This window comes from Acartia tonsa, chromosome 6, assembly GCF_053477335.1.
Source record: "Acartia tonsa isolate MP-2025a chromosome 6, ASM5347733v1, whole genome shotgun sequence".
Taxonomy (NCBI): Eukaryota; Metazoa; Arthropoda; class Copepoda; order Calanoida; family Acartiidae; genus Acartia; species Acartia tonsa.
In genome coordinates this window covers 7,455,273-7,482,222 of record NC_137265.1, presented here as the reverse complement: position 1 = coordinate 7,482,222, position 26,950 = coordinate 7,455,273, and the positions used below count along the sequence as shown (strand labels likewise).

The 26,950-nt window shown below is 31.3% G+C and overlaps 3 protein-coding genes and 6 non-coding genes across 9 annotated transcripts in view; 4 read left to right on the top strand and 5 right to left on the bottom strand.

The window, feature by feature from the left end:
• Positions 1-9,053: 9,053 nt before the first annotated feature.
• Positions 9,054-9,125, bottom strand: TRNAT-CGU (transfer RNA threonine (anticodon CGU)). The gene has a single exon. It is a non-coding gene; the product is annotated as a tRNA-Thr (tRNA).
• Positions 9,126-9,306: 181 nt separating this feature from the next.
• TRNAI-UAU (transfer RNA isoleucine (anticodon UAU)) lies at positions 9,307-9,396 on the bottom strand. The gene is given in 2 exon segments: positions 9,307-9,342; positions 9,359-9,396. It is a non-coding gene; the product is annotated as a tRNA-Ile (tRNA).
• Positions 9,397-10,155: 759 nt separating this feature from the next.
• TRNAA-CGC (transfer RNA alanine (anticodon CGC)) lies at positions 10,156-10,227 on the top strand. Its single transcript has one exon. It is a non-coding gene; the product is annotated as a tRNA-Ala (tRNA).
• A 126-nt stretch (positions 10,228-10,353) lies between these two features.
• Positions 10,354-10,425, bottom strand: TRNAP-CGG (transfer RNA proline (anticodon CGG)). The gene has a single exon. It is a non-coding gene; the product is annotated as a tRNA-Pro (tRNA).
• Positions 10,426-10,982: 557 nt separating this feature from the next.
• TRNAS-CGA (transfer RNA serine (anticodon CGA)) lies at positions 10,983-11,064 on the bottom strand. Its single transcript has one exon. It is a non-coding gene; the product is annotated as a tRNA-Ser (tRNA).
• A 704-nt stretch (positions 11,065-11,768) lies between these two features.
• LOC145323505 (U6 spliceosomal RNA) lies at positions 11,769-11,875 on the bottom strand. Its single transcript, XR_013881002.1, has one exon. It is a non-coding gene; the product is annotated as a U6 spliceosomal RNA (small nuclear RNA).
• A 1,929-nt stretch (positions 11,876-13,804) lies between these two features.
• LOC145321724 (uncharacterized) lies at positions 13,805-18,392 on the top strand. The gene is made up of 7 exons (XM_080163276.1): positions 13,805-13,914; positions 14,467-14,568; positions 14,940-15,182; positions 15,481-15,611; positions 15,897-16,041; positions 16,287-16,386; positions 16,904-18,392. Exons 2-7 carry the CDS (start codon positions 14,468-14,470, stop codon positions 17,570-17,572), a joined length of 1,389 nt encoding a protein of 462 aa, XP_080019402.1. The 5' UTR covers positions 13,805-13,914; position 14,467; the 3' UTR covers positions 17,573-18,392.
• Positions 18,393-18,755: 363 nt separating this feature from the next.
• Positions 18,756-26,734, top strand: LOC145321725 (uncharacterized). Its single transcript, XM_080163277.1, has 15 exons — positions 18,756-18,806; positions 19,215-19,279; positions 19,706-19,849; positions 20,204-20,265; positions 20,642-20,762; positions 21,451-21,569; positions 21,958-22,069; positions 22,450-22,539; positions 22,815-22,871; positions 23,757-23,830; positions 24,278-24,332; positions 24,781-24,855; positions 25,228-25,341; positions 25,772-26,020; positions 26,489-26,734. Exons 2-14 carry the CDS (start codon positions 19,235-19,237, stop codon positions 25,895-25,897), a joined length of 1,194 nt encoding a protein of 397 aa, XP_080019403.1. The 5' UTR covers positions 18,756-18,806; positions 19,215-19,234; the 3' UTR covers positions 25,898-26,020; positions 26,489-26,734.
• Positions 26,729-26,950, top strand: part of Set2 (SET domain containing 2) — a 55,321-nt gene continuing 55,099 nt past the window's right edge. The window contains exon 1 of the mRNA XM_080163275.1: positions 26,729-26,791. The gene's annotated coding sequence lies outside the window, so the exon portion shown is untranslated. The remainder of the gene's footprint in view (positions 26,792-26,950) is intronic.

Below are 26,950 nucleotides of genomic sequence, written 5' to 3'. Positions count from 1 at the left end.
TCAGTTCATCTAATTTGAGTGTGTCGGTTTTAATAACCCAAAACGATAGCCTGATATCTAGTTGCCGAATGTGTACGCAGTTTCCTGAGTGTTTCCTCATCCTAGCTCAATATTTACTACTAGCTAAAAAATCTTCAAACTTCAAAAAAAAAATCAAAAATTCAAATTTATAATGTATAATGTATAAATCGTTTACACATTCAAATTTTGATTATTTCAAGGGAAGTTTGAAGATTTGTAGCTAGTAGTAAATATTGAGCTAGGATGAGGAAACACCCAGGAAACTGCGTACACATTCGGCAACTAGATATCAGGCTATCCCCAAAACAGAGTGGAAACACAGGGATATATGGATCAATAACTTGAGATAAAAAATTTTATAAAAAATTCAAAACTTTGTTAAAATGCAAACAAATGAAGGACAATTTGAAAAGAATAATAGTTATGGGTCATTGGTGGGTTCAATCTCCATGGAAAATATTCAATTGTTTGTTTTGAAAGGTAACCGAGAAAAGCATATTTGTGGTTTTAATGAGATATTAAGTATTAGCCATTGATATTTAATTAAACAGCTTTCTAACTCCGGTGATAATCAAGTAAATCTACCTTTTATTCATAGTTTTACAGACAGATAAACGGACATACCGAGTATTTTTAAAGTGGGGATCGCTACTAAAAAAATATAAAGGTAGCATGGAAAGGTGAAAAAAATACACAATAATAAATATACATGAAGCTCTATGATACATTGAGACAAACTATTTTGACTTGCAACACAGCTCCGCAACTAATAATCTAGTTTTGTTCATGGAGCAGCTTACAGTTCCTATAAAAATGACGTCCTACTGGCCTACCATTAGTCTATTAAAATGTATACTTTGAATCATTGATCATTTGTTATAGTATGATGTCATTTTGTTATAGGCACTGTAAGCTGCTTCTTTGTCCATGTCCATGCTCTGATTAGAGGGATGCACAGTTAGAAAACATGGAAAGGTTTAAAAGCGTAAGCATCTAAATGAAGTTAAAAGGTGTGCTCAGGGTTTTGCCAGGGGGTGTATGGTAGTGCAAATGGGGCGCTTGTCCAATATTGTGGTATGGAGATCGCTCTTCTATGAGTACTACTTAAAATCCTACTTTTACTGCAATACACATAGACATTCTCATCGTCGGTTCGTCAGTTTAGATCATGCTTTTCCTTTTACTCCCACAAGTATAATATGAATTTGGTTGAACCCGTGGTAGCTCAACAAATACCCACGCGAAGTATTATATTGCTTTAATCTAAGAATAAATGGCTGGTTATGGTGTTCGATCTATATCATATAAGTATATTAAGCACTTAAGAAGGAAGATAGTTTTATAAAGTGTATTTACATTACAAGTGAATCAGTTAAGTATGAAAATATTTACAGGATAAGTGATAATAAACATAAGTAGTGTAGGACAGAAAATGCCCTAAGTCCAAAGCATTAAATTGTGCATAGTGTTAGATCTCTAACATAAGACCTAGGCACAATTCATGCTAAGTACTGAGGGACCTAAATTTAAACTACAATGCATGCCAAAACAACTAAGTCATTACCTTTAAGCCAGAAGAACTTGATGGTTCGAGAGTCAATGAATAACTGAGATATTTTAAGAAGTGCAAGTTATAACAACAACTATTTATCAGGATCTAAGCCCTTGTCTGTTTAATAAAGTGTTTGTATGTTAAACTTGTGACGTAAATGAAGCTATGGTTGTATGCATACATACTAGTACAGGATGGTTACATGGTTACTTTAACAATAGATATAATGTTTTCGTAAAAACATTATATCTATTCGTAAAAACATATAAAAAATGACTAAGGGCTAGCCAGAGTAATTGTATCTTGTGCCTGAGTTACGCGCGATAATTACCATGGCTTGTCAATCATTTATTTAGATCAGAGTTTTATATGGTGTAAAATTTATAGCGAATATAGGTAAGTGGACTAGATGCGAAGCATTTCTGTAAAGGTCGTGTTCGTACGTTCAAAGAATTTTGAAATTTGGAGGTCGCATCTCCATGTATTTGTTGAGGGGAAGGCAGGCTTTCCCAATTTCAACACATATCTTACGCACGCTTATGGGGGGATTGGATGATTGTACAACTCTATTTGCTTTTCTATGTATACAACTCTTATGTACCTGACATAGCAGCAGTGGGAAACATTTATCTAACGTAAGGTTTTGTCAGGTCCCTAACTCCTTCAGAAATATGAAGGAGAGAAAAATGAGGATTTTAATAAGCTTCAAATTCAAGGATAAAGAGATAGGGCAATAGGACATACGGGTTTTCGCTTATTAATATATATCAATACAAGCGGCTGCGCCCCTAGCATCTAGGGGCTTGATATTTGATGGGATATAGAAGGGCAGAAAAATAGCATAAAACATACTCAGACTTATTTGCAAAAAATGAAATAGCCTTAAACCACCTCAGAACCTATATGAAGATCCACTATAAAGGGTAACCATATCGGTTCATTGGTTAGCGAGATCCTTCGTTACAGACAAAAAAGTTTACTACTTTATATAATAGAATGACTTTGTTTGGTTAACATTTTTGAAAATTTAAATCTGCTCTAGACCAAAATTAAGTTTCCTTAAAGAATGTGGACCAAGTGCTTTAGCCTCTCATGGGATCTTAGGGGACAAACATATTACTTAAAGACATTAATCCACATATTATTTGGTTTATAGGATAAACAGTTTTTATATTCAAATCTTTCCCCCCCCCCCCAATATCCAATAAAAGAGACTTATTTAATTTACACCTATGACCCAATCCCTGTGACCCTGTGCAGATTCTAGAAAGAACTAACAGCTCTAATTCGCCCACAGGCCATAATTGTCATTTTAAACCTACAGAGCGGGTGTTCCTTCACTTACACAAAAAAAACTCTTCATCAAATTAGCTAATTTTAATCCTCATATAAAAGTAACAGGATGTGTGTCTGTCTGTTTGTTCCATCAACCTCCCAAGAGAAATCGTCGATAGAAAAAAAATTACTTCCTAACTTTATTTTTATTTTTAAATTTAAATTTACAAGTAAAGGTCCACCCCCCCCCCTTTTTTTCTCGTTCCTTCAAGTACCCTTGATGCCTCTAGGGATGTAGCTATTCACTCTCATTATTAAGTATCTTCTTCGATCTTTTTGCTATTTTTAATTTTGCGAATATGACAATCTGCGGATTCGATGGCACACCCTCAGAGCGCAAACCTTTTTAATCAGAACAAACTCATTTTTTCTCAGCTTTTAATTTACATTTCCGTATTATTTTGGCCTTTTTGTTTTCCGCAGTTTTTAATTGTTTAAATGAGTAGATGTTAATTGAATATCATTTTAAATCCTATATTACTCTAAGTAGTGAGCTCTTTTTGTCTAAAGATTGATATTGCAATAACCGATCTAAACTGATTGAATTCTCCATTTAAGGGTAGTTTCATATAGGTCCCAGGATGATTTTAGACTTTTTTATTTTTAGATTTTACTCACTGGAAGGTTTTAGGCTAAATTCAACCTATGAATACACAAACCCAAAAAATAATAATAAAAAGGAATACATGTCTATAAAGGTCAATTTGATCTTTAGTGATAATATAATTGACAATTTATCTTTATAATAAAGTAACAGGATGTGTGTTTGTCTATGTGTCTGTCTGTTTATTTGTACCAAAGGATCTCGCTAATCAATAAACTGTTCGAGTTCTCCTTAACAGGGTAGGTCCCGGGAAGGTTTATAACTATTTTGGGAGAGGGTACCACCACCACCCACCCAAAAGAAATCACAAAATATTTTTTTAAGTAGGGACTTGAACGCAATATATAAATGTTACTTAGAGACTTGAACGCAACATATAAATGTTACGTGCCACTAGAGGCCTCTAGGAGCAAAGCCGCTAGTATTAGATAAGATGATAAAAGAAACTTTCTCTTCCATATAGATAAAGTTATCCTTGTTAAAAATATAAGACTCGGCTAATATGAGCCAACCAAACAAGATCTTCAAATTTTATAAAAGCATCCTAAGTTTATAAGCCATGGGACGAGAGTATTTATAAAACTGTGTGTACCATTATAATATCTCTTCTCTCCCTGCTAACTTCTTTGCCTCCAACCTTTCCACCAGTCAAATATGATCACAATTGCACACTTTTTTCTTGCTGTTCTAATGAAAAACTGCCATTGAATTGTATATTTGTGACTAGCAGTAAAATTTGAAGCAAAATTTGTTTTTTTATCAGATAAAAATTATTCAAATACACCTCTTTTCAATGCTACTTTAAAGGGCGAATATAGGTTGAATATAATATGGGCTCAAAAAAACCGTGCAATTCCATAGATTATAAGTAACTTTAAGATATTGACATATCCAAATGTATAAGTCTGTTATAGCTTAAAACCTGAACATTCTCAGGATAAATTTATGTAATAAGTGTGGTTCCCTAAGAACTCCAAACACCCTAGCATCACACAAGGCTTCGGTTTAAGGTTGAATTAAAAAGCTTTCGTTAAATGATAGTCGTAATAAAAGTGGAAACCAGTTATCAATGTATTTTTTTGTATTGTGGATTGTTTCTTCCTTGACAATATTCCCCAACAAAGTGTAAAGTATATGAATTTTATTTAAAAAAAAACCTTTACAGGAGAAATTTTATTTCATGTAAGTATGAAAATTATATGGTAATTGTTATAATTAATTTAAAGAGGACAAAAATAATAGGTGAATAGTGTTTTTTTTTCTTATATTTTTTTCTGGAGAAAATCTGGCGATCGGTGCGTTTGTGTGTGTGTGTTGAAAAATGCGTACTAGGGTAATTATATCATCAAGAATTAATCATTGATCTTTATACAGAAAAAAAAACTTTAAAACGTATTATTTACCCTAGTTGCTACTCCGGACGCAAATTGACGCAAATTATTTTATGCTTTTTAAAAAATCAATAAAATAGTATATAATATAAAAAAAATAAACACTTTAATTATCAATTAAGATGCATGCCAATGTAATAATCTATTAAACTTAAGAAAACTAGTCAAAAAAAGTCTTGTAAAGGGGTAAAATAAACGATTTTGTTGACTTTCTCATTTATCATATGTTGAAGTAAAAGCAAAAATTGCAAAATCTACTTAAGGATTTTTTTGATTTTTTAAATTTAACATAGATATTTTAAAAGTATGTAATGGCACCTTTCATATAAGCTCATATCATATTGAAACTATATTCGCCCTTTAACGTTTAAATGGTTTATAAATAATCAATAGTAAAAGAGTTTTTACTGCTAAACACGATTTTAAAATATACTAATACATAAACCCAGTTTTTGTGCAGTAACTAAGTATTTTGAACTTATATAAAGTGACCACAAAAAAATGAAATAGCAACAATTCAAATTTTGGCAGTTTCCCTCTCATATCGAATGGGCCACACTAAAACATTTTGAAGAAAAAAACTTAATTTTTATTCTAATTTACTTCAAGTTAGATTAAGTACAGGTCAGTAGACTTAAAGGCACTTACAGGAAGTATCACATAGGTCCTTGCAGGGTCACAGAAGGGATATAATTATATATCAAAAGTAAAATAAAGTTTAAAATATACAAAATTTAGTGCAATAAGTAGCGCATCAGGAACAATAGACAAGACACATATGACTTTCAGTCGAAATAGATATATATATATTTTAATTTACTTAAAAGCAGTAAAGAAGCACTATACATACCAATGTTGTTTTTTATTGAATATACCTAACGGTAATGGGAATCTACATACACAGCCAAATTTCATTTTGTTAATCATTATAAATTCTATCTATCTATAAAGTGTACCTAACTATCAAAGCCTATCTATCTATCTATATATATTTATCCTTTGTAAGTGGTTTTTACATGAATGTTTAGCTTATTTGTTGTGACATGAGCTTACTAAATTCAGGGATATATATAATATTCTTTTTCTCGTATTCATTCGAATCCGGTGGATAGGAACCGGTTCTCATCCATATGAAAAAACTATGTCTAGCATCGTATTATATCCAGCTTTCTACGAATATAAAAATGTACAATCATAAGATTAAAACCAGTTTTTTTTAGCCGGTGCCTTCGGCACCTCGGGGCTAAAAAAACTTGTTTTTATCTCATAATTGTACATTCTATATCCGCGGAAAGCCGTTTATAATACGATGCGAGAAATAACTATTATGTCTCTCCATTATACTTAATTCAAAATGTTTGTGATGTCTTTAAATCTAATTGTAAAAAAATTAGAAAAATAGATTATTTTCCAGTATAGCTTGGAAACCGATTAATATCCGCTGAATTAGAAACGATTCTGAGCCACACTGAAAAAATATGTATTATTATTATGATATAAGTTTTGCATATCATATATTCAGGACAGTTTAGATTTAGTATAACAGGGTGATTTTTTGGGAATTTGGTGGTTGATACATCAGCATACCCCATAAGAGCTATATGTGCAAAAGAAAAAATTCACTATCCCACACAGAAAAAAAATAATTTGAAGTAATATATACCCCTATAAGTAAGGTCATACTGAAGAAATAAATAAGAATATGGATAGTATGTATAAAGTTTGTATAATATATCAGAAATTATGGAATAGTTTTAATATTAGTTTTCTTGGTAAAATAATATTTATTTCAGCTTTCCGCATTTATTAAAATGAATAATAATCATATTAAAAACAGTAAACGATATTCGTGGACAATATTCTGTAATAAGATTCTATACAAGATTTTTCATTATGGCTGAGAACCGGTTTTTTCCCAGCGAATATTAATCGGTTTAGTACCAATACAGGGAAAGGAATTATGCCCTGAAACGGTTATTTAACAAAATAGTAATAATATAGGTTTGGTTAGGTCGAGTGCGGTTCTGTATGGTTTAAGATAAAGAGTGTACAAAAAAATGTGTAGATTTTTAAAATTCAAATTGCGCGGCTTGTGTTAATGGAAGAAAAGCGTTACGCATACCTTTAGAACTGCTATAAGGTCTATTTTTGGGAAATAAAAAAAAAACCTTTGACTAGATGCTTGGGTACTATTCGTTTTGGGGAGGAACCCCTTGAACTTTGGGAACCAATTTTATATCTGATGATAAATACAAAATTCAGCAAACCTAAAAACAATTTAACTATTCCTCAACCCGTGTAAATCTTAGCATATATTATGGATAAGAAAGAATTCATGTATAGAGGATTCAATACAATCTAAAAAGACTTCTTTGACCAAAAGCTTACAAATGGAACACGATTCAGACATCTTATAGTTGTTGCACAGGGATCTAGGGATGTTTTTAAAAAGAGAAGAACAAAAATCTGTATATTTTTTTTTGTTTCTTCGCCCATTATTCAATACCAGTGTTAACAGACTAGGGTTAACAATCCGTCCAATTTTTGGACCGGATTCGGATTCTTACAAAAATCCGCCCAAAAATGAAATGGATTAATCTGTGGATTCCGGATTCTTTTTTTTTTTGACGGATTCCGGATTTTCGGATTGCGGATTCTAGTAATATTTTAAAACGCCTTTTTAAAAATAAATTAAGGGGAATAAATTTTATCGGGTACTTCACTGGGAAGAATCTAAAGTTGCGTTTTTTTTCATATTTTCACAGTAGCTTATTTCTAGACCATACAGGGGCCATTTTCTGTTAACCCTTACTCAACCTAATCTAACTTTCCTAAAAACTAAAATATATGTATATTTGGACCAAAAAAACTCAAGACGCTAATTGTAGCCTAACAATTAACAATCCGAATCCGCTATCAAAATCGTCCAAAAATTGAATGGATTCCGGATTCGGATTGCCAAACCTAATTTCAACCTTTTAATTATTGTAGACAAAACGATACTTTTTTGTATTAACCAGCAACGCCACATGTATCTATGGAAGGGAAATGACATTTCTCGTATTCATTCGAATCCGGTGGATAGGAACCGGTTCTCATCCATACGAAAAAACTATGTCTAGCATCGTATTATATCCAGTTTTCTACGAATATAGAAATGTACAATCATAAGATTAAAACCAGTTTTTTTAGCCCCGAGGAGCCGTTCATAATACGATGCGAGAAATAACTATTAAATATTCCAAGCATAAAGTCTAATTGACTTAATAGCCTAAAAGCCTTCGCGGGACAGATACGTAGCACCTTGAATGGAGAACTCAATCGGTTAATTGATCTGATTTTTGAAATACTGTTTTCTAGGACAACAAAGTATAATGCTAAATAAGCGAAGCATCTCTATAATCAAGTGCTAAAAATGTTAGTATATCCTTAAACATTATCTTGTTTTTAAGCAGTTTTTCAACAAATTTTTTTTCAATTTTGTGTTGACTTTTAAAAATTTGTATTCTGATTACTTATTTGCTGTAAAAAAATTTAAATTGAAAAAAAAATAGTTTCCATGTGAATAACGCCCAAAAACGAATAAATAATTTTCGAAAAAAGAAGGTTTAGTGATTTTCAACAACATCGACTTTAACCTATATAAAATTTATTTTTTGTTATAAAATGGAGGGGGTGTAGGTATCTTTTTTTTCGAACCTTTCAGCCAAATAGACTAAAACCTGCCCTGGACAGTGGACACTACTAAACTTCCCTAAAAATTGTGGAATGGTAGCCGTTTAAGATATCTTAATGGATATAGATAAACACATATATAGAGTGTTAAAAAGAATAGCCAAAACAAAACTTTTTACTTAATTTGGTTTAATAATTTCAATTACAATAGTGTTATTTTTTAACTAAAGTTATTTTGTTGGGCTTCGAACCCTCACTTAGGAAAATTTCTATATAAGATGATCTTGAAGATCAGTACTATAGTAATCTGCATTTTAAAAATCATTAAAATCCGTCAAATAACAACGGAGATATTTAGAATTTTAAAAATATCTAAGTAAGCGAAGCTAAATTCTATAGAACATGTATTGCGTTCTATAAATGGAAAAATAATAGAAAAGCTATATACACTATAACTTGAAACACAAAATTTGATTGCCCCCTGTGAGGTTTGAACTCACGACCCCTGGTTTACGAGACCAGTGCTCTACCACTGAGCTAAAGGGGCTAGTTGTATAAGAGAGAAAAATTTAGAATTATACAAATCCACAGTGAATATTAAGTAAATTCTGAAAATTGTGTATCTGTTAAAAACAATAAAATTGGGCATACGTCCAATTAATACTAGCGCAGTTGCTCTATAAATAGTATTTCTGTATGTCAATAAGTATCCGCGTTCAAAAACGTGTTGCTCCAGGTGAGGCTCGAACTCACAACCCCGGCATAACTCTTTGTACTGTCTATAAGTACCGTGCGCTAACCGATTGCGCCACTGGAGCCAATTGATGGTCAATGCTAATATTTCATGTGTAATTAAAATAGGTAAATTCCAAAAACCTCCCTTAAAACGATGACATAAATTTAACAAGTTTTAACTTTCCTTGAACTATTTTAATTTTTTAAAAAAGGTTATTAAATATTCTGATTATTGAATCTGGTTTGAACTTTCAATTATTTGTTATTTATTAGTTGTAATTTACGCAAAATTGTATTATACAAACTTGTTTTTTCATTAAAAAATATATAATAATCAATTAATATAAATAAAAGATATTAATTCTTTGGTAAATTACAGTCCATAGCAATAATTTAACTGTATAAACGATAATAAAATAGAAAACCAGAAAAAATCACTAACATTTCAGAACTTGTATAAGTATTTGAAATGATATCTACAAAATAGAGACGCCATAATTTAGAGTTCATTCACGAAACCTCCGTGGTCTTTTAGTCGTATCAGTATTTTGTGGATAGAGAAATTTAAGTTTTCGATATTTTACTTTTGCTCGTAACAATATGTTTACGTAATATTGTCATCTAATAATAAATCAACTAATAAAAAACAAACATTTTGAATTAATATATTTCTGGAAAACATATAGAAATTGTATTCTTATATATACTTCCAGTATTTTTAACCACATATAATAAAAACATTAAACTTGCTGGTAAAATTAATTAATGCTTGTAAATAGCAAACATTTTAAAGTTTGAGCTAGACATTTTAGATTCTTGTAATTCTAACTCATCTCTCAACTGGGGATGTAGCTCAGTGGTAGAGCGTCTGATTCGCATTTAGAAGGCCTCGGGTTCGATCCCCGACATCTCCAAATTACCTTTTAGTCTTATTCGACATTTATTTTGTCTTTTTAGTGTTCTGTAAATTAAAAGTAAAATAAAAGAACAATTATTTTCAACCGACTATATATTTAATGCAAAAAAAAAAAAAAGTTATTGGGCTCGTCCGGGAATTGAACCCGGGACCTCGCGCACCCGAAGCGCGAATCATACCCCTAGACCAACGAGCCGCTATACATAAATAGCAAAAATTATATTATAGCACACAATTAGTGTTAGTTACTTGGCAATTTGATAAAATAATTCTAACCTAACTTCTACTTAAATCTAATTTAAACTAAGAGAAAATTTATATGTAAAATTTAATGTAAGAAAAATATGTATATTTACAATATCATGTAATTTACTATTTTTGAAGTTGGCTCTTTAGATGAAAGAATCTTAAATTCAGACGAAAGAAAATTTACCATTTTGTATTATAAAACTATATTTAATTCACCCCTAGCCTCTGGAAAAAGCTTAAAACCACTCTAAGACATTTATGATTGAGCCTCCCTGAAAATAATGACCAATTCGGAACCATATTTTCGGAGATCTTAAGCTTCAAACAAAAATCCTCACTATTTTATATCATAGCTAGTTGCTTCGGTCCTAGCCTCTGGTGGAGGGCGGCCAGGATCAGAAAAATAGCCTGAAACCTCCCGTTGTCATATATAACGTCGGATCCTCTGAAAGTACAATCTATTTGGAACTTCATATTAAATAAGTTAAAATTAAAAAGTAATTTCGCAGCCGGTAGGATTCGAACCTACGCTCCCAGAGGGAATCTGATTTCGAGTCAGACGCCTTAACCACTCGGCCACGACTGCTGATGCGAATACGATGAGATTTTATCTTTGTAGCTAAAATAGCAATCTTTTACTGAAATAGCACCGTATTTAAATTGTTAAGTCAATTTTTCAAGATTTTAATTGTGTAGAATGAAAATTGTTGTTGATTGTAGAATACAGACTTATCAAAATTCAATTATTGATCTCTCATTTTAATTTAGTAAGGTTATTTACTTCAAGAACATATATTTGTAATGAATGAAAATAGCAAAGTTTGAAGAGAAATAGTATATAATCGTCCATTTTTTTTCATATTTGATTCTTTAAACCGCTACTCTCGCATTTTTCTGTCTGAAACAATAAATCTACAAAATGCACATACCCCTAAAATCACGGAGGTTTGGTGAGCACTATCTTTTAATTTTGGAGGTTCCGTGATTTCATATTCAGGGATCAATATTAAATATATTTGTAGATTTTTCTTTAAAGATAAATTTTATACACCAAATTTAATTTAGAAAATGTTAAAACACTAATATTTTAAATGATTGCTAATAAGAAATTGGTTTAATAGCAGTTTTTCACGACACTTGAGATTTTTTTAGGTGGGGATTTGAACATCACGAAACCTCCGTATCCAATTTTGGAGAAAAATTACCTAAAATATTAAAAATAACTATAAAAATTACAAATAAAATTTGATTTTAATTAATTAAGAATAAAGATTAGCGTGATGCGGTCGTAAAAATGTGGAACGCTTCACGATTTTGCGTGTCATCCTTGCGCAGGGGCCATGCTAATCTTCTCTGTATCGTTCCAATTTTAGTATATGTACTGCCGAAGCAAGTACATTGTGGTGTGAAAAATAGACCTACTTAAAAGTAGTAGCTTGCTTTGCTCTTATTTCATGAAATATTTCAATTTTAGATTATCAAACCAATTTGTATCATATAAATAATTTACATTAATGATTGCAGAAGTAAATCCTTATAGAAAGGTTTTATGCAATTTTACACGATCCTATCTAACATATACAATTGCAATAATTGTATAATGTGTATAAGTGTACATTTGTGAAATACCTCAAATCTGCAACTCCAATACTTTTTAAACTTAATTCTGACTATACTGAGGTTAATAACTTTAGAAGTTTTTAATCTTAAAAATCTTTTTAAAAATTCACGTAAAATTGGGAAAAAGGTAAGTTTGAGCACCTCTTTATGTGTTTAATGTGGCAGAGTTTTGTATTGACTGGGACATATATATTGTCTGAGCTGTGGTACAATTGACAAATGGTAGAAAATTTTGCGCGGGTTTTGCGAATTATCCGTCGATTTGTTTGTAATGAAAATATAAATGAGTCACACATACAGTTGTAATCTACAATATGCTTTAGAATATATAATCATCAAGCTCTTTATAAAATCTGACAATTTACTATAAAATTGTAATCGTTTTCCACATATAGGCTTGCAAATATTTGGAAAATATTTTATAAATAAAGTATAATAGTCAACAGGACGCTTTTAATCATATATAAATGGCATAACGAAGTATTGCAAGAAGTAAATTTTGACAAGCATAGATAAGAGGTTTCATTTTCAAATAAAACAAAATATTGCAACAGTAATTGCAATAAAGAAAATGTATATAAATAAAGCATGCCTGCCTCCCATTCTAACAAGGGGGTGTGGCCTAATGGATAAGGCTTCAGGCTTCTGATCTGACGGTTGCAGGTTCGACCCCTGCCACCCCTGATAACTTTTTAATAGCAAAAAAGCTAAAATTTCTAAATTGTTCAGAAAAATATCTAAAAACGAGTAAAGGTTCCGTGATTATTTTAGCAAAGAACTTTATATGGACTAAAAAAAGTCTTAATTTTATTAGGCAGGCTCCAGGGGCATTCGAATCTAAAACAGGTGGTAATAGGTTCGAGTCCTTTCATAAAATGATTCGTTCTTTATATCAACAAGTTATCTTTTTTATTTGTTAACAAAATACTAGATAAAAAAAATATTTTTAAGAACTGAACTTTTGAGTGTACACGCGCTGTTAATGCCGCGTTGTATGTTTTACAATATTCACAACAATAATTCATTTTAGGAAAATATAGGTTATTGATTAATTTTGATAAACAAGGTCAAGGATGACAGCAATAGTAAAGGAGAGCTGTAGCATTATAAAAAGAGTTATGGGTACCAGTTATAGAGAAGGCGCAAACTTAGTATAATCTGAGAATCTAAAGGGAATGTTACATGAAATGCAATAGAATTTAAATTTTGTGAAACCATAATTTTTTCTGTTTTATAATATTAAAACCACTTTTAAAGGCATATATATATATATATATACCTATTCTAAAGAGTTTTAGGTTTTCTTCAATTCATTTTTATAGATATCAAGACTGAAAAGCACTCTTTTGATGAATCTATGGAAATTTTAAGAAGATTTATTTTCACTGACCTATAAATTGATAATGTAAAAATGCATTCTTGTGTGTGATTTTATGTATACCTTACTCGTTTACTGAAACTGTCACATTTTTGTTTATTTCAAAGACTATGTATAATTCACATAGGTATTTGTATTAAGATATTATATATATATAATGTCTTTTTATATAAAATCAGGTACGTATCTTAATAAGTAAGACTATGAACCTTGAATTTGTGTACATTCCCAATGTGACGATAAACACATTTGCTCCCTTTTCTTTAGATCAAATTAATTGTTGAAAAGTTTGGACACTAGTTGATAATTATATTTATACAGTGTCTTTTTTTCAGAATGGAATTTTCCGAAACTATTATGAGAAAATGATAAAATGAACTGTTATAAAATAGAATATTATTAAATTAAATTTATTGTTTTACTCAACCTATACTCCAGGTTTCAATACAAACATTAATAAAGTATATTTTGTTATACTATATAAACTTTAAAAGAATTTATTATTTCTTATTTTTCAAAGACTAGGTATAGGTGTTTGGTTTGTTTCATAATATCTCGTTAGCCTATGGACTTTTAAGAGAATCTTAAATATTTCCTAGGCAGGGTAAATCTGTTTAGTGAGATGATTGGTCAATTAACCCTACTCGACAAAGGCTCGTAAACTTGTTAAATTCAAACAAAGATAGTACCTATGTTGTTTTTAAATGTATAATAGAGATCTTCCACGGATGGGACTGACCCTTAAAGGCTTAAAGTGTATGCATTTAAAGCATTAGTTCCATGATCTGTATTGCAGGAATTTGATGTAACAAAGATAACATTTAAGTTAGTGTTTTAGAGAAAAATAAGCCTTTTACTAGTTTTTGTGATCAAAAGAATATTTATATCTAGGTATCCTACAAACATTATAAAATAAAAGAATTTTTTTTATTATATATTTTTCTATCCCTGTATCTATAAGAGTTTTGTATTAAATTTTGGTGAATCAAGGATGGTGCTGTTAGTTGTTGAGCGAGGGCTGGTCTTCATATTGGCAACTGTTGCACTACTTCTGGCCATTGTTTCTTTCAGAGGACTTGTCAATCTTCAGGAAATATACTTAAACAAATACTTCTCATAGCAAATATAAAGTATTAACCTTATTCTCTTTTTTAAAATAATTATTTAAACAAATCAATTTTCTTATTGCTATTTCTTCAAAAATCCAGTTTTGTTAATGGTAAAATTTACTTATTATATTGATTATAATAGCTTAAATGTTGAAGTGTTTTACAACAATAGCAATTTAGAGTACTGTATTTGCTTCTCCTAGTCATAAGCTAGGTGTTTCCTGGCAGCACCCCCTAATAAACATTATTATTGTTACTTATTTCCAGAAAGATTAGGTAATACAGGCGTTGGGGCAATTAAATGGCTATAGGCCTCACTGGCATTTAGATTTTAAGTATAATAAAAATAAAGGACCCCATGTCGGAAATTGGTCTGATAGACCAGCTCTCCTTGTTATTGGGTCTTCACGAGGAATCTCACGTGATCGTTGTGAGCACGACCAACTACTCAACTAATGTTCACATGTTCACCTTTCAGAAGAGACTGAAGGACGGCGCCTTTTTCCTAAGTGAAGAGAACGTGGTGCACATGCCTGATTCCCTGTTAGTTCCCCATATGCCGGATATTCACCATCAGGCGGCCAAACTTCAAAACAGGTATCTTTATAGTTTTCGAAAAGGGGGAGAAAAGAATTATTGTGAAAATCTTGTAGTACAAGTAACATTTTACCCTCTCTGTTTTGGCAGCGTTGGGGAAAATATGATTTATCTATATGATACATGAAATAAACTTATATATTTAAATTAGGTAGGTATATAATATTATTTCAGAATACCAAGGACCAATGGCCTTCAACTGTATATTTTGTCGGTCTGCCTGTTTGATTGTACTTGCTAATTCAACTTATATTTATTTTTGTGCTTTTGGATGTTGTCATTCATTTTTATTATTAAGATGTGAAGAAGTATTAGATGCGTGTAACAGTGTGGTTCCATTTACAGCTAAAAAAGCGAATATTCCCCTGGTTCTTGGCCTACCTCCACTCTCCTACATCCCAAAGAAAGAGGCAAAACTATTAGTATCAGGTTGGTGCTTAACTTACATAAGCTTTATTGGTCTCCAACTTTTTTATCAACAAAAACACGTTTTTTTAGATACTGTGTGTTTTAAGTAGAAGTAGCTTATTGATGAGATTTCAAATATTTCCCCAAATCTTTGGTGTTTACGGTAAATTTTCAAAAGTCTTCTGGATAATAGTATCAACTGATGTTTTCATAACACCCCTGTCGCTATCTATTTTAATTATGCTTACTAACTAACACCCTAAGGTTTTTTTCTTTTTTTTTGACATGATTGTCCTTGTTCATCAGGTTTACACACGTGTTTGAGTGCCTCAGATTACGATTACAACAAGGATGGATCTATTGGAGTATTATCTGAACACAAACATAATGTCATGCAGTGGTTCGCTCTTGCTTTGTTGGGCAAAGGACTTCCATTTCGCCGACCCAAGGAATTTATCATATTTATTGTATCAATAGAGTTCTGAATTTTTATATATTGCCAATCTGAAAGAAATATAGATTAAGGGTGACAACATTATAAGAATTTAGCTGTTTAGTTCCTTTTTAAAATTAAAACTTTGTATTGTTGCTGTTAAGAAAAATAATATTATTTGATTAAAAATAATTACCTTTAGATTATACCGTATCGTGCTATGAATCAACTTACTTAATATGATAAAGATTGTATGTACAGGATACTCCTTTGATAGCTGAGACAGACGATGAAAATTTGTACATAACGTACGCGACAGCTGATGTGACCAGAATACAAAATTCTAGTATCACAATGCATCAGGAAATTAAAGATACATATTAATAACGTAAATTCTTCAGTTCAAAAGAGGAGAAAAATTTTAAACTAATTTCCTTGTGATGTAACACACATGCTGATGAAATTTTTAAAAATAACCAAAAAAGCGAATCTCTCAAATCAGACGGTGGGAGAAACGAACATAGATACTTGCAGAGTGTCAGAACTTAAGCAGAATATTAATTTATATTAGTCTTTACTTTAACCAAAATTATATATTATTTTGCCGCCGTTTCTAGACAGTTCCGTATTGTTCCATATTAGAACAATTGCCATACCAAATTTTAAAGTTCTACTTCTGTTTTGGGACTTTATTAAAGAGATGCTTTGCCTATCATATTGTACCATGTTGTTATCCGACAACTTTAAAATGTCTAAATTGACAATAAGAGCTATCCGTTCTGGACGTACAATCGACCCTAATTGTAGAAAAGCTCAGAAACCTTGAAAACATCAAATAACTTTTTATTTCTATATTTTAATGTGTACTCTAAATTGGCAGAAAGTGTCTGTGTTCGGCGAAGCATGGGACCTAGTTACTGTTAAAATTCCTGGACTGGGCGTTTTTTCTTCCCGCCAAATGGTGTTCACAGGCGGGGACCTTTCCAAGGAGGTCATCGACTCACCTTGCGTCAACCCAGTTGTGGACAGATGGTGGGATTTCAAAGGTCATAACTACCACATCAAGGGCATTAAAAAATCTGTCGAAGAAATCAAGGAGAAAAACGGTCCGTTTGCCGGGAAAAAAGTAGCAAGACCGGTGGCTAATTTTGATGATTGTCATGCTGTTGTGCAAAACTATGTGCGCCGGAATCTGGGCAAAGAATATGATTTTATTATCAAAGATCTGAAAAAGCGCAAGGTGTATGTTCGAGGCAATATTTTTATTAAATGCTCTGAGCGCGGTCTTACAGATCCTTACAAAGGAGGCAGTGTGAAAATGAAGCAGTTTATGGATTCGCTGAAGCATGCCTGCAAAGTGCCCAACACGGAGCAGCCCTACGCCTGCGTTGACATGATGGTGATGGGCGTCTTTATGGAGAACATATTTGGGCTTCACAAGAGCTCTGTGCTGTATACTGTTCACAAGGTGGAGGAAACACGCATGACTGGAGACTGGCAGGTTACAGCGGCCCTGGCTGTTTATCAGAATGGGCTTGTTAGCTACTAGAAAGCATGGCTTTGATGACGTTAAGATGTCCGCTAAATGTCTAGAGGTTATTATGATTGAGTCTATGCCAAATTGCGACATAATAAAGACGTTAATAAAGGAACCTTATAGAAATACAGCTTTTTCATAGTTGGGAATTTGAGGAAAAGGTCGATCATTAAAAAATTGGTTGTCTTATTGGTGTTATTTAGATTTAAAAACAAGAATTATTGGCGAATAAACATTTTTCCTCTTATCTAGTCTGTTCTATTTTACAAGGGTAGGTATGAAATCTATATCTGATTAATTCTTTATATATGTAAAAAAAATTGTTTAAACAACATTAATCATTATACCGATACATTATTTTATCATACAATCATAATATATTGGTATATGTTTTAAGTGGTATTTATTTTTTGCACCTAATAAGTTTCTAATATGTAACGACTTTTAAAGTAATACTTTTTCTTTTCTTAAAGCTAAATTATACTTTTTTGTACTAAATTATATATTTAAATATTATTTTGACAATCATGATTATTTCACTTTAATTGTGAGCAGGTTTCTAGCATTTTCAGCTAGAATTATTATTTATGTAACTTTTGCTGAACATTTGCCATTCCAGTTTTTATTTGCCATCCGGTGATTTTTTTTGGTTTTTTTACATTCCTTTGTTTTTATTTACAAAAATTACATTATTGTATATTTTCATTTTTTGTTATTTGTTATATCTATTTTATGAGATGGTGGGGCGGTTATCTTACAATTTTAATTCGTTTGATGAAATGACACTTAAAATGTTTTGTTTCAATCAATATTCATTTTAATGGACATAGAGGGCCAATAATCTCCTTTTTAGCATTATCAGAAATTTTTAAGTAGGTTATTGTCATCAAATGTTCTTAGTCTTATTTATCCCTACTCATAATATACTAAATTCACTGTAAATATACATTTTTACATAATGTTTTGTTTAAACTTTCTTAAAACAAATTATAAGATCATACCTCGACAAATATGATTTCATTGTAAAAAAAAATTATTATTTGTTATTTATGGCTATTAAAATTCATTCTGATTGTGTCATTGAATATTTGTGATAAAAATATTAAGTCATTTTAATTACATATGTATTGTATAATTACATGTACTGTAAATCTAACTCAAGATAATTATTCTTAATTAACAAAATTATCTCTTTAGACAATAATAATAAAATGAGAAGAACTTAATACTTGCTACATTATTAAAGGTATGCTTCACTTTTGAGTTGCATAGATGATCTACAGTAAATTAGTTTATGTCCAATGTCCATACGTCTGTTAGAAAAAAAGTAAACTCAAGAAAAATTATACGCGTAATATTTTCACAAAAAATAATTCCAAATCGATTATTTCCGCTGGATTATAACCGGTTTAAAGCCATACTGAAAAATCATGTACCATATTATAGACAGTTTTCCACGAATGATAGAGTATAAATGTAAAGCGTTATTTTAGCTTTGTTGGTCTCTAGAGACCGTAGTCCCAAGCCAATTTTTTCATTTCAATATCCGCGGTTAGATGTCTATAATACGATGTGATAAATAACTATTTTTAAATAAGTTAAACAAATACTTTCTTTATAAATCCAATTAAATAACTTGTATTTTTTCGACTAGGTGGCCTTAAACGTATAAAAATGGATGACCCCCATCATGATATGGATTTAGTACAGCTTGAAGAGGTAAGCTGTTTATTTATTAATTTATTCTTATGAAAATGTCTTTTACTTTAAACAAAAATTCATTTAGAAATATATTTCGGAAATTTTTCGCCGTCTGAAGTAAAGAAATTGAAATTAAGTTTTTGGCCAGTTTTACGTGATGTAGACATATCATATACTTTGAAATTTTAAAACTTTTTTTATAAAAAGTAAAGCAAATACCTTCTGAAAGTTCTAACAATGTATAGTTAACAGTCCAAGGCATTTCTCTCTGTTTGTAAATGGTGTTCTTTGCTTGTTTTAAATTAACAACTACTTTTTGACTATAAACTACCTATGAATTTAAATATGTGTCATCTAGGTAGGTAAAGAAAAACTGTTCCAAATTTTTTTCCTTCAAAATTATATCTGTTTTCCTAGGCTAAATATTTATTTAATTCAATTTAGGTGAGTACGATAATTGTTGGTGACCAGGAAGATCTTAATGGAGGCGATGATGATATCGAGGAGCTAGAGGCTGGTGGGCAGGATCATCTGGGTGGAGGACAGATTAAGAAAGGACCAAAGATACCTCTGGATCATGCGTGCAAGGCAGGACACCCAACAACATAAGTTATCAAAGAAATTGAAAAATACTTTATTTTAAGCATGGATCTTAATAGTACCCGAAGTTTTTGAATAAGATAACGGGGTTATAAAAACTTTGGGTATCAGTGAAACTTTAAAGTCCAATTTTCCCTCCCTCCCTGATTTTTAGTCAGTTATCTTACATTTAAATATTTGTTGGCCAAATAATTCGACCTCTACAAAAGGAAATTGTCCAATGATATTTCATTTTTTTTGTATAGTAAATCATACCATTTTAAATTATACTAAATCGGCTTGTTCATCCTCTTTTATTTTTGTATATTGATGTTTACTTATGTTGTTGGTTGAATTGGACAGGTTTGTGGGGCTCCAGCTTCTGCTTATCTTCATTATGGAGCTATTGTTTGTTATTCTTGCAGGTAGGATAACAGTTTACTTCTCTTCTATACCTTAAATATATATCTTGTTATTTTCTTACTATTTTATTGTTATTACAGACATAAAAAGTTTTTTTATTGGTCAAGAAACCGTAATAGGCAAATAGTTAAATGTTTCCCAGTATGGCTTCAAAACTTATTAAAATCTAGATCTGAACCGGATCTCGGCAAAATTGAAAAATCATGTATGCCATCTCATTACACACAATTTTCTATGAAAATTAAAATAATATTCCTAATAGTTTTGTTAGCTCGGAGCTAACCAAACCGGTTTAATCTTGTAATTTTTCATTTTAATATCCGCAGGAAACTGTTTGTGAAACGATGCGATAAATAACTTATCAAATTTTATTTTTAGAGCTTTCTTTCGGCGAGCCATCCGAAAACATTTTGTTTGTCGAGCCGGGGATTATTCTTGTATAATGGAGGGAACTAGGAGTAACAGATGTAGGGGCTGTAGATATCAAAAATGTTTGCAGGTATATTATTTTCAAAAAGTGGAGCTTTTTTACATTTATGGATAGTTTGTCTACATTGGATAGCTTTTATCGTTGATTAAGACATGTGAGAATTGTTCTTTTGATACCTATCAGACTTCACATTTACATGATTTTAGAATATTGATTCCTAGGTTAATTGGGTAATTGTATAGTGTTTTAAACAAAACATCTCTACAAATAAGTTTTGAAATATAAGTATTTCCATATAAAACATTACCTAACTAGGCAATTTTGGGATATATATTAAAACGGAATCTTCGTTCATACAAAAATAATAATACCGTGTAACTTTATGTTTGTAAAAAAATAACTAAGTGTTATCTTATCATAGGGTAAAATTTTTTAAAAACAACATCTTTGGGCTATCATGTTGTGTCAAATTCCTTGATTTCTCCTATTATGGTGCGAATCCTCTAGAGGCTTTGGGCGAAAGCTAATAGTTTTTAATTGAAAAGGATAGACATATCCAGAAATGTATTCATTGTTAGAGCAGCAAAATTCTGGAATGATCTTCCTGTTCATGTGAAAAAGGCCGTGACTTTATCTACATTCAAGAAAAGACTTGATAGTCATATTCAGACTTTGGCCTACTTATTTAGACCTTTTACTATGACCCAACTTGGGTTCTTAAGAGTATACTAACAATAAACAATACCTGAAAATTTAGGTTGGTATGAAACCAGAAATGGTGGATGCCATGCTGAAGAGAAACCCTGATGGGGGTAAGAGAAGACGTAAGACTGAACAATCTCTAAGTAAAGTCAACACTCAACCTGTTTTTTCAAGGTAATCTATAATACAAAGTAGAATGATGTCTGTCCGTCCGTCCCTTAAGATCTCGGTAACCACTGAACTGTTCGAAATCTACTCTTCAGGGTATATACCTATTGGTCCTGTGGTGGTTTTAAGCTATTTTCTTGGGGGGTGGGAAACCCTTAACCCCTCCAAAAATGAAAATTCCCCCCCCCCCCAAAAAAAAATGTTTTCAATAAACCTCGTTTTAGTTGTCCCGTTCAATGAACAGCACATATTACTATCCTAATATTATATGGTTTTTCGCGGATATTGAAATAAAATACAGTAAAAGTGTTTTTATCATTCTCAGAACCAGTCAGTGGTTAGCGTGAAGTGAATTGAATTCGTATTTCTACCATATTGTTATCCATTTATATAGAGTTGTGTTGGACCCAGTGTTGATGAATTCTCGGACCGAACTACCTGACCAGTCCCAGGGAGACGTGGAGGGGGAATGCCAAAAGTTTCTAGTTTTCAATAAATCAACACAGGAATGCTATTTCAAATAATCCCATATATACAATAAAACATCTCTTTGATTCCAAGGCATTTAACTAAATTTGTCTGTGGAAAAAATGCATATTTGGATTTTTTAAGGAAACAAATGTTATGAATATGCGTTTAATGTCTTTTAACACTCAAACAGTATTCTATCAAGCTTAGGGCCTCTTACAGTGCCTGTACGCCAGTTTGTTGTTACTTGTTAATGGGCGAAATAAAAGGCCAAAACAAGGAAATGGGTTTCATTTCTACTTGGGTTAAGTAGGTTAAATCTAACGATTTCGATGAGAAATAAACAAGGCTATCATTAAAAAGTTTTAAAAATACCTTTATAAAATTGGGAATTTGAACATGCATCCTTGAAATTTAGTCGTTTGAGCCAATCACAATAATCAGCATAAATGAGACTGGTTCTGACAACCAACTGAATATTAATTCTTCCAATATGCCAACATCTAGGAAAGTAACATTATATTAGATAAATCTTAAGAGGATATGCACCCAAAGAGAGGGGGGACATTGGGCTGTTTATTACACTAGTCCCCAAAAATATAACATTTTTTAATAAGTGTCTAAAATGTTTCAACCTATTATTGTAGTCTATAGAAGGGGTAATTTTGTTTATCAGCATTGGGGATGTATTGTACATAAATTTATCGGCCATTGTCTTATCCCTGCAATGCCCACTGTATTTCTCAAATATCCAAAATTATAATATAATGGATAATTTTTAGGCAAATAGTATCAAATTCTGGAATAAATATACTTACAGCAGAAGATGATGATGTACAGGTATGGTATTTTTATTTGGAATTTAAAAAAGAATATTTAAGTTCATAAGCAGCGCAGCAATGTCAATCTTTCAGTATTTCAGATTATGATTTAGTATTGTACAGTTTTTTGTTGTTGGAAATATTATAATTAAGTCCGCCGTGCAACACTATAGAGTGTTCAAGGCTGCTATTTAGGATTTAATGCTGTTTTTTTTTGTTTTGATACCACTTACAAAAGAACATCAAGTATAATACTTATTTGGCCCATCAGTCTGTCGGTTATGCTACAAAATTCATTTATTTATTAATATGTAAATGTTTGCTAATTTTTTTTCTCGTATTCATTCGAATCCGGTGGATAGGAACCGGTTCTCATCTATACGAAAAAACTATGTCTAGCATCGTATTATATCCAGTTTTCTACGAATATAGAAATGTACAATCATATGATTAAAACTAGTTTTTTTAGCCGGTGCCTTCGGCACCACGGGGCTAAAAAAACTAGTTTTAATCTCATAATTGTACATTCTATATCCGCGGAAAGCCGTTTATAATACGATACGAGAAATAACTATTGTCGTATTCATTCGAATCCGGTGGATAGGAACCGGTTCTCATCCAAACGAAAAAACTATGTCTTGCATCGTATTATATCCAGCTTTCTACGAATATAAAATGTACAATCATAAGATTAAAATTGTACATTCTATATCCGCGAAAAGCTGTTTATAATTCGATACGAGAAATAACTTCTATCTTATTCTTATCTTTTTTTATGGCCAACGAACATCGGCTCTTTATCTTACTTTGTCCGATTTTTTACCCATGATTATTTGTTTTTTACTTTTAAATTATTGCCTCTCTACTTAAAAACCGGTTTTAGCTGAATTGATATTTTTTATAGGAAGAAGTTGTGGGTTATAATTCTGAGATAGTTTCTAGTGGCGGTAATATTCAAGATTCTGAAGACGAACAGGAAACAGTCAAACTATTCCATATATTTAATTTGACAATAATAACCTATTTCTGGACCCTGCTGGAGAAGAGGACTTAAACCCCATTAGGTTCTATTCCTACTGGGTAAAAGGTGGGGGGGGGGGGGGGGATTTGCACTTCGTAACACGAGATACCAGCAATTTTATTTTGGGTGGCGGAAAAACGGCGGGAGCGGTGAAAGAAAGCAAAAAGATTTTACCCAATTATCTCTAAAAGGGAGTAGCACCAAAAATAATTTTACTGGTAAGTTTTGTTACGAAACGACAGCCCCCCCCCCCCCCCCCTTCTCCTTACTCACCATAACATTTATTTAACATTAGCAATTAAGATATAAATGAATACACCTTTGTAACCGCATGTAATTTTTGAAGTATTTTCTAGGTACCTAAGAAATAAAATGAATATTAAGTTTGACTGTTTTATAAAGGAGGACAACCAAATGATGATTATTAGAGGAATTAATAGTCATTCTTCTATTGAGCTGGTAAGTAATTTTTTTTCTAAATGTGTTCTTTTTAACTAATTGATTCTTTTCATATTTTGGCAGTTTTCCTCAATGTTCGTTATATTATTACATTAAGTCAGATTAGGTTAGGTTATATTGGCTTCTGGCTAGTGCATAAGATAAAAATACCTCCTCAAAATTTCAATTTATTTTTATAATAAGGAGTGGGTTTAGTGCTTTATTTTGAAGGAAATCCCTTCTTATTTAGGTACCTACTAAAAATTTATTTTAAAAAAAAATGTCTGTTACAAAATTTATAATATTTAATCTCGATTAACATACGTATATAACAATAATGAACACTTTCTTTGACTGGCGGATAGATTAAAACAAAATATGCTTCATTTAGATAAAAAAATTTGTTTGTCATTTTCAACAAGGTATTGTTATAAAACTGTATATAATGTATGTAATTATTTTTTATCAGGACTTTAGCAGTTTGCCTTCGAGTAACCAGCCAAGAGTTGCAAATATTTTACAAAATATCGCTCCGAAATCAAGGAAAAGTTCTTTATTTTTTTATTTTAACTTCTGCATATTTGCATCAAAGTTCTGGCTTTACAATATAGCAAAAAAAAATACACTTTTCTTCATCTGAAAACCATTAATGTAAAATCTCTTCATTTTATTTCTAATGTTGGTTTATAAAACAAAAATATTTATTTCGTGCCTAGCCTCTAGGGGGTTCAAGAGTATAGCATAAAACCAATATACGTTTTTTATACATCTTCTATGAAAATTACAATCTAGGCTATCTTTTTCCAAGATTCTTAGCTTCAGACAAAAGAAAATAAAAAATGTTAAGCCATTTAATTTTGTTGTACTTTACCTACTTTTTGAGCAAAAAAAATAAATATAAAGTAACTGGATCAGGTCCACAGTGGCGCAGCGACCCAACGGTATTGTACCACAAGAATGGATCAGTAACATTGTGACAGACCATGAGGAGGTTGTTCAAACTTGTTCACATTCACCAGCGCAAAATCAGGAAATTAAAATCTAATTGTTTTATTGATCAGTTCATGATATATCAAATTGGAACAAGAATCACTAGATCATTTAGTACAAGTAACATCAATTGTTCAATATTAATAGACTTTTCACAGGCTTATAGAGCAGGGGGGCAGTAAAATAGCCTAAAACCATTTCTAGATTTGAATTATAGAAAATTAGCATAAAACCATCCGTGACCTACAAACATGGAGTGGAAAACTGCGTAGATATTATGGAGTCTTATTCTATAACAATTCTAAGCAGTCTAGAGTATTCCCAACAATCTTTAGGTAACAGAATTCATACACTGTTGAACGTAGAGCATAATGCCTTTTTTTCTTCAAAAAGTTTGTTAGTGGTAATATTTTGCGAAGAAAGTTATTATGATGATTTTAAAAAAAGATTAGATTTTAAATTATTTTCAGATAATTAGTGGGACCGTGGTTGAAAGTGTGGGAAGTGGTGAGGTGTTATCCCTACCATCTGAACTTGTTGTGTGCAGCCTCTCTGATACAGAGGTTGTTCAGGAGGAGATCATTGACACAGATTAGTTTCATCAGCTGTTTTTATTCTACACGCTACTTTTAAAGTAGCGCAAATGCCCCGTAATATTATGAGAACGTGAAATGTCGTCTACTTGTATTTTATAATCTTGATATTATATTTCACAAAAGGTTTAACCTCGAGATTGGGATTCTTAAAGTAGACTATAGATTTATCAGGGAGGCTGAAGACATTGGACTGTAAATCTTGATTGGATGGTTCAAATTAGACGTGTACAACTTTATAACCAATAATTCATAGGAGGCATATTTTTGTTTATCATCATTGGGGATTTACATCAATTTATCGTCCATTGTCTTTTATTTTTATATAACTTTAGATATGGGACATTTCCATGAGGAACTTTGACCAGTCAAGGTGCTTATCCTGTCAAATACTTCTCTTATTTTGGCTCTTTTTTTCAAACTTTTAATCTGATAATGATTTTCCCTATTCAATAGATACATTTTGTTTCTTTAATGGCCAATCTGTCGAAAGATTTGTTATAACTGCTTTGTTTAATTTGTATTAACAAATAGGCCAACACAAACAGTTCAAATATAAATAAATACCTATACAGTTTAAATTTCACAATCTAGGCCAAAACCAGTTTAAAATTGATCAGAGCTTTCCATATTTATAATATATAATTTTAGAAATATGTTCTTTGGGAATTTTTCCTCTACACAAATTTATTTGTCGCAAAAAAAAGTTGGGATAAATTTTTCTTCAGATAAAATATCCTGCTCGATGGCAGAAAAATACACCTTAAGTTGTAAAAGTATAATTAAAGAGAGTAAAAAAGTAATATATTACATAAAGTATATATTTAATATTTCAGAAAAGGAATGAATTAGAAAGAAAGAGATTTTCTTATTTTTTTAGAGGCTGAGATCTGCAAGGTATGTAGTTTAATGGTTCATTACATCTATTTGGAAATTAGATAATACTGCATTTAACTGTAATTGGCACTGTAATATGCTATTTTAAGTTAGAAAGTATAGACTTATAGCGAAGATTATCATTTTCTGTAATCGCCCGTACGTATCGCATAGCTTTTA